This window comes from Hylobates moloch, unplaced genomic scaffold (assembly GCF_009828535.3).
Source record: "Hylobates moloch isolate HMO894 unplaced genomic scaffold, HMol_V3 SCAFFOLD_2173, whole genome shotgun sequence".
In the NCBI taxonomy this organism is placed as follows: Eukaryota; Metazoa; Chordata; class Mammalia; order Primates; family Hylobatidae; genus Hylobates; species Hylobates moloch.
In genome coordinates this window covers 662-8,600 of record NW_026654448.1, presented here as the reverse complement: position 1 = coordinate 8,600, position 7,939 = coordinate 662, and the positions used below count along the sequence as shown (strand labels likewise).

The 7,939-nt window shown below is 54.3% G+C and overlaps 1 protein-coding gene across 1 annotated transcript; it reads left to right on the top strand.

Annotated features, from left to right (window-relative positions):
- Positions 1–1,798: 1,798 nt before the first annotated feature.
- Positions 1,799–6,802, top strand: LOC116464913 (uroplakin-3a; the record flags this gene model as incomplete). Its single annotated transcript, XM_032148143.2, has 4 exons — positions 1,799–1,915; positions 2,804–2,959; positions 4,092–4,371; positions 6,720–6,802. Coding segments are annotated over exons 1-4 (571 nt in total), but the record flags the coding sequence as incomplete, so codon positions are not given.
- Positions 6,803–7,939: the final 1,137 nt, after the last annotated feature.

Here is a 7,939-nt window from a genome sequence, read left to right as displayed (position 1 = left end):
ATCAAGGGCCAGGTGCAGTGGCTCATGCCTGTAATCCCAGCACTTTGGGAGGCCGAGGTGGGCGGATCACGAGGTCAGGAGATCGAGACCATCCTGGCTAACACAGCGAAACCCTGTCTCTACTAAAAAAATACAAAATATCAGCCAGGCATGGTGGCGGGTGCCTGTAGTCCTAGCTACTTGGGAGGCTGAGGCAGGAGAATGGCGTGAATGCGGGAAGTGGAGCTCGCAGTGAGCTGAGATCGCGCCACTGCACTCCAGCCTGGCGACAGAGTGCGACTCCGTCTCAAAAAAAAAAAAAGATTTTTAGGGAACAAGGCATACATTAATCCACAGATACCAACTTTACCAAATGATGAAATGGAACATCCCCAATAATGGGACACACTTACCTCATGTGCCTCCTTCCTCTATTCCAACTCTCCCTCATCCTGCAGTGAGAATCTGGGTTCTGGTACCGCCAATCCTAGGATAACCCAAAGTTGCTTCAGAATGGCTCCGCCCTCCCCACTGCCAATAACAAATTCACTAGTGAGGTTTGGAGTTCTGTCACAGAACTCCCAGTTCTTAGAGTGTACTCCACTAAGGAGGTACCCCTGGACAACCCAGCTCCATAGTTACTCAGATCGTTTTATTCCTTTTCTGCAAGTGGGGTTATGTCATCAACGTCATACAGAGATTAATTAGTTTCTGTTGATTTTCTTTATCCTTTTTCTAAGAGACAGGGTCTGGCTCTGTTATTGCAGCTTTAATCATAGCTCAAAGTGTCATGATCACAGTTCACTGTAGCCTCGACCTCCTGGGCTCAAGCAATCCTGGGACTACAGGCATGCCCCACGAGGCTGAGCTAGTTGTTTTTTTTTTTTTTTTAGTAGAGATGGGGTCTTGCTATGTTGCCCAGGATGGTCTCTAGCTCCTGGCCTCAAGGGATCCTCCCACCTTGACCTCCCAAAGTGTTGGGATTACAGGCATAAGCCTCCTTGCCCCTCTTCTGTTGGTTTTTTTCCTGTCCTTGTTGACTTACTTTTATTTCTTAAATGTAAAATTGATTTAAGGTGCATCCAGAGATGTGCACAGATTCTTGTGATGGAAGGAACCACGCAGTCCAGGTGAGGAGTCCATCACAATTTTCAAACACTCCTTTAAGAGGTAGGCATTAACACTCTGCTCCATCCCTTCGGAGGCAACCCTGGGCTGAGCACAGGACTCCTGGGTTCCAGCAGCCTCAGTGTTTCCAGGAGTCCAAGCGTGGCCGGGGAGTGAGTCCCTGTCCCCGCGCCCCCCACCACGCTCCAATACTTACCCCCTCCCCCGCCACCCCCGGCCTCCTGGGCCTTGGCTTGTACCTGTAAACCAAAGGGGTCATACTATGGTCTCTGGATAGCTCCCAGGCCTGGACTTCGTTTTCCAGGATATCACCTTTACTGGTCAACCCATTTTGTTTCACAAGAGCCCAGTGAGTGTTTGGCACGTAATAGAGCCTCCATAAATAGTTGTAGAAATTAGCGTCATTTTACAGTATGGAAACTGAGGCTCCAAGTGGGAGTGGCTTGCCCTCAAGGTCTCATTGGTGAGAGACGCTGTGGAAGGGCTGCCCTGGCCTGGACACACAGTAGGCGCCTTGATGCGGGCTCGGGAAGGTCCTGCCCGGTGGGATTGCGCCCTGGGGCACCGCGCACGGGTCAGGGAAGCCCGGGCAGGGTATGCAAATAGCGCGCGAGGAGGCCGCGGATTGGCCGGCCCGGGCGGGGGCGGGGCGCGCAGTGGGCCCAGGGCTGGCAGGTGCGCTGGCGGGGAGAGGTCAGATGCCCGCGCCCGCCCGCTGGACCGCCCGCCCCGCGCTCTGGCGGCTCCTCCCGGGCGATGCCTCCGCTCTGGGCCCTGCTGGCCCTCGGCTGCCTGCGGTTCAGCTCCGGTAGGCGGGGAAGGGCAGGAGGGGGCTAAGCCCAGAGAGAGCCGGCAGCTGTGTCCTGGGGCTCCCGCCGCCTGGACCCTGATTCCTGGCGCTGGGGACCCAGATATTACCATTATGAATAATAGTGATAGCCAACGTTTACGTGCATCTTCTGGTAGGAATCCGAGGGCTCATGGATGGCTGCAACCCTGCGATGTGTGTTGCAAGAGACCAACATGCAGGGGGGCTGCGGGAGGGCAGAGAAGGGACTAACCCCAGCCCCATGGTGACGCCTGGACGGGGGCAGATAGAGAGATATTTCGGCCGAGGAAACAGCGTGGGCAAGTTCATGGAGGTGGGAGACAGCACTGGACTGTCCTGGGAATTGCCAGTCCATGGGACCAGCTGGAGTGTGGGGTGAGGGGAGCCTGTGGGGGAAGGGGTGAGGCTGGAGACCCAACAAAGCAAAGCCCAGAATTTCAGGACCTCACTGCCTTTCCAGAGAGGCTGGACTTCGTCAGGGGGCGCTGGAGGACCATGGAACGGCATAGCAGGAGAATGAGGCAGTCAGATTTGCATGTGGGGGGAGGGTGTTGTTACTAGGGCCCAGGTGAGGAAGATGGGATGGAGGAGGGCTGGGCCGACGGCGTGGAGAGATGCTTAGGAGGGGCAATGGAATTCTTGGCAACTGAGTGTCTGCAGCAGGGAGAGAAGGCAGCAGTTTGGCTGACTGCTCCATTTCTGAGCAGGATGACTGGGCAGGGGGCAGTGTCTGAGACAGCTTATGCGGTGGCCCCGGGGAGGGTGAAGCCCAGAGCCTGGCACACAGAAGGTGCTCAGTAACTGCTAGCAGAGTTGGTGTGGACAGTTCTGCCAGGGGTCAGTTCCCATCCTCACTACCTCCTCCAGCTGTGAACCTGCAGCCCCAACTGGCCAGTGTGACCTTCGCCACCAACAACCCCACACTTACCACCGTGGCCTTGGAAAAGCCTCTCTGCATGTTTGACAGCTCAGAGGCCCTCACTGGCACCCACGAGGTCTACCTGTACGTCCTGGTCGACTCAGGTAAGGGTCCTGCTTCCCTCTGGCTACTCCAAAAGGGGCTCTGACCTGTCTGCAGGGAGGAGGGAAGGAGGCAGATAGAGGAACCCTCCATGCCTGTAGTCATCTCATTAAACTACCCATGCTCTTTATCAGCATGCCCTGGCCTCCACTCCGGGCCAGCCCTTGGGTGGGTGCTGCAGCCACAGACCTGTCCTTGCCCTGCAGGGACATCTAGTTAGTGAGGGAAGTAATAACACCACCAGTCACTGAACACCTACACCATACCAGGCACTTTGCACACCACAGAGCTAATATCTACAAGCAGCTTGTAAGGTAGCTATTACCAATCCCCATTACAGAGCAGGGAAGCGAGGCTCAGAGAGGTGGAATAACCTCCCTGGAGCTCCCAGAGCGGGAGAGTGAATCCTGATCTCTCTAGTCCCCAAGCGCAAGGTCCTTCCTGAGGCTCCGAAAGGTGGCTCAAGATTGGTGGTTCTGAGGCAAAACCACGCATTCGGACCTGCTGCTCTGGCCCAGCCCCGACCCCTTACCTGGAGGGGATCCTGAGCTTCTGAGACAAGCCAACATCAACTCTTGCATTTCTAGCAGCCAGTCATTTACAACAGCTCATTCAGGGCCATCATTTTCTTCTTTCAGCACGTGTTTATTGACTATAAACTAAAGTGCCTGATCTCCGGGCACTGTAGGGAATTTCTCTCCCATTTCATAGAAGAATAGGGTCTGGAAAGGTAGAGTGAGTTGTCCAAGGCGACCCATCTAGTAAGGAGGAGAGCTGGGTCCTGCCTCCACGTTATTCCCCTTGGACAGATGACCTTCCTTTCCCATTTTACACAAGAGAGAATCCAGGGCTTTCAGCAATGAAGTGACAAAGGTCTGTTGGGATGGGGGGGGGTTGCAGGAATGTCACAAGAGAAGGCGAGAGTCAGACACAGCGCCCAAAACAGGGAGGTGATCTTTATCCATCTCCCACATTGCACTGAGAGGGCAGAGACTAAGTTTGCCCCATGCCTGTGACCCCAGTGCCCAGCACAGGGCGGGGGCAGAAAGGGTGATCGAGCGTTTGATGAATAACTGAGTGAGTGCCGCTGAGCCGGGGTGCCCGGAAGCCTCACTCCCTGCACTGCCTCTGCAGCCGTTTCCAGGAATGCCTCAGTGCAAGACAGCACCAAGACCCCACTGGGCTCAACGTTCCTACAAACAGAGGGTGGGAGGACAGGTCCCTACAAGGCCGTGGCCTTTGACCTGATACCCTGCAGTGACCTGCCCAGCCTGGATGCCATTGGGGATGTGTCCCAGGCCTCACAGATCCTGAATGCATACCTGGTCAGGGTGGGTGCCAACAGGACCTGCCTGTGGGATCCCAACTTCCAGGGCCTCTGTAACCCACCCCTGTCGGCAGCCACGGAGTACAGGTGGGTGTAAACAAACCACTACAGGAGAGCCGCGGCAGTTCCCCAGTCCTGACGAGGGAGAGCAGGGGCAAAGTGGGAGCAGCCACATTTCTTGAGACCTTATATGCTGAGAACATCCCAGGTTCTAGGCAGGCCACGCTGAGCCTCAAGTTCAGAAGGGGCCCCTCTTGGATTGATGCTCTGCAACTACCGTCTTGAAATTCTTCATTTTATTTATTTATTTATTTTTTGAGACGGAGTCTTGCCACTTACCAGGCTGGAGTACAGTGACACCATCTCAGCTCACTGCAACCTCCACCTCCCAGGTTCAAGCGATTCTCCTGCCTCAGCCTCCTGAGTAGCCGAGATTACAGGTGCACACCACCACGCCCGGCTAATTTTTAGTACAGATGGGTTTTCACCATGTTGGTCAAGTTGGTCTCGAACTCCTGACCTCAAATGATCTGCCTGCCTTGGCCTCCTCCATAGTGTTGTGTTATGGGCGTGAGCCGCCACGCCCGGCCCATCTTGAAACTCTTAATTGTTGAACAAGAGCCCACATTTTCATTTTGCTCTGGGCCCCACAAATTATGCAGCTGGTCCTGGCCCATCCACATGTGTGGAAGTCACCCACCCAAACCCCTTCGTCTTACAGGAAAGGACACTGCACCAGAGAGGGAAGGTCACGCAGTGGAAAGCTGGGGCCCAGCATGAACAGAAACCCTACCAAAGCCTTGCCATCCGAAGCCTCACCTTCTGCTTTTTTTTTTTTTGAGACGGAGTTTCGCTCTTGTTGCCCAGGCTGGAGTGCAGTGGTGCAATCTCGGCTCACCACAACCTCTGCCTCCCGGGTTCAAGCAATTCTCCTGCCTCAGCCTCCTGAGTAGCTGGGACTACAGGCACGCATCACCACGCCTGGCTAATTTTGTATTTTTGGTAGAGACAGGGTTTCTCCATGTTGGTCAGGATGGTCTCAAACTCCCAACCTCAGGTGATCCGCCCCCCTCAGCCTCCCAAAGTGCTGGGCTTACAGGCATGAGCCACTGTGCCTGGCCTGGATGAGATTTTAAGGATCTTAATTTTTATTTGCGTGTTAAGGTACAGGCCGTAGATGTCTTTGTCATCAGAACGTCCATCATTTTAAACTGACTGTGTATGAGACCTTAAGTAGGCTGTGGCTATTTTGTATTGCATTGCCCAATCTTCTTTTGTGATTAGTAATACTTGTTGCAGGGTTTCTGCACTTAAAATATACCTCCTGTAGAAGGGCAGCAGGGTTTGTGATGGATATTATTCCAGTTTTTTTCTTTCTTTCTTTCTTTTTCTTTTCTTTTTTTTTTTTTAGAGACAGGGTCTTGTTCTGTGTCCAGGCTAGAGGGTAGTGACGCAATCTCAGCTCACCGCACCCTCTGTCTCCAAGGGATCCTCCGGCCTCGGCCCCTCAAAGTGTTGGGATTACAGGCATGAGCCACCGCACCCACCCTCAGTTTTTTTCTTTTTTCTTTGTTTATTTTTTATTTTTTTTGAGACGGAGTCTCGCTCTGTAGCCCAGGCTGGAGTGCAGTGGCGCCATCTCGGCTCACTGCAAGCTCCACCTCCTGGGTTCACGCCATTCTCCTGCCTCAGCCTCCCGAGTAGCTGGGACTACAGGCGCCCCCACCATGCCTAGCTACTTTTGTTTTTGTATTTTTAGTGGAGACGGGGAGTCACCGTGTCAGCCAGGATGGTCTTGATCTCCTGACCTCGTGATCCGCCTGCCTCAGCCTCCCAAAGTGCTGGGATTACAGGCGTCAGCCACCGCGCCTGGCCAATTTTTGTATTTTTAGTAGAGATGGAGTTTTGCCATGTTGGCCAGGCTGGTCTCGAACTCCTGACCTCAGGTGATCTGCCCGCCTCAGCTTCCCAAACTGTTGGGATTACAGGCGTGAGCCACCATGCCCAGCCTCAGCCTTTTTCTTTTTAAGTTTTCTTTGTGATGCCCAGGAGCAGGCTTGGAGTAACGGAAGGCAGAAATGCAAGGAAGACAGATGCATTAGTGCTCAGCAACTATACCACGTGTGTTACATGGAGGAAAGAAATGGAGGGGACCTCTAAGAGGGAGTGCCTAGAAGAGCGGCTTCTGATTCTGAAGGCTTCATGGATGCAGGAGGCAGCAGCTAATCCGGGGAAGGGTCCAGGGGGTCCTATTGGCCAAGCTCAGCACTGTCCTGTTGCCCAGAGCCCACTCAGTAGCCATCTACATTTCCATCTCCTGGAAGGACCCCCGCTACCGTCTCCCACCCCTAGGCCATCCTACGTCCCCCCACCACCTCCCTGTGGCTGGGGCTCACAGGAAGCATAAAAGTCACCCTGGCTCCATCTCCTTCCAGGTTCAAGTATGTCCTGGTCAATATGTCCACGGGCTTGGTAGAGGACCAGACCCTGTGGTCGGACCCCATCCGCACCAACCAGCGTAAGTGGTGGGCAGTGGTGGGGGTGATGCTCAAGGGGACCCGAGAAGGCAGAGCCAGGCATGGTGGTGAGAAACAAGGCTCATCTGTCCCTGTGAAAGCCTCCCAGCCCGGGCAGTGATGAGTAAAATGCTCCTTAAAGCCGTTGAGCCAGGCCAGTCGTGGTGGCTCACATCTGTAATCCCAGCCTTTGGGAGGCTGAGGCAGGCGGATCACGAGGTCAGGAGATCGAGACCATCCTGGCTGACACGGTGAAACCCTGTCTCTACTAAAAATACAAAAACAAAAGTAGCCAGGCGTGGTGGGGGTGCTTGTAGTCCCAGCTACTCAGGAGGCTAAGGCGGGAGAATAGCGTGAACCCGGGAGGTGGAGCTTGCAGTGAGCCAAGATCGCGGCACTGCACTCCAGCCTGGGCGACAGAGTGAGACTCCGTCTCAAAAAAAAAAAAAAAAAAAAAAAAAAAAAAAAATTAGCTGGGCGTGGTGGCACGTGCCTGTAATCCCAGCTACTCGGGTGGCTGAGGCAAGAGAATCGCTTGAACCAGGGAGTCAGAGGTTGCAGTGAGCCGAGATCACGCCACAGCACTCCAGCCTGGTGACAGAGTGAGACTCCGTCTCAAAAAAAAAAAAAAAGTCGTTGAACCTGGAACTTCCTCCTTCCTCCTTTCCATCCTTGAGGGCCAGGTGTGGGAACAGATCGAGGTGGAGGCCTTGGTGGCATTTGGGCTGGGGATGGGTGTAAGTGGATCAAAGCCGGCCCATTCCTCCGTCTCTCCAGTCCTTACAGTGGGTTGACCTCAAAGGCACGTGGAGCTGACCCGGCATTTAGGTCCTAACCAGCCCCTTTGCTAAATCCTCATAGCAGCAAGCACCCTATGGCCAGGTAAGATGTCTCCAAGGCCTAAAACTAAGATGGCAAAGGCAGCAAGGAACTGCTCTCCCTCCCTGCACGTCTACTCCTTAGCACCTGGACGGCTTTCCTGAGGGTGGAACGCCAGGGTCCTGCCCTGTTCCTTGCTCAGCAGAGACCCAAAGTTCATATACAGAGTCGAGTCTGCTGAATGGCAGGGGCCACACCAGGGTCTTTGATGGTAATTTTGGGCAAGTGACACCCTAACTTAAGACCCCCTCCCGCCACAT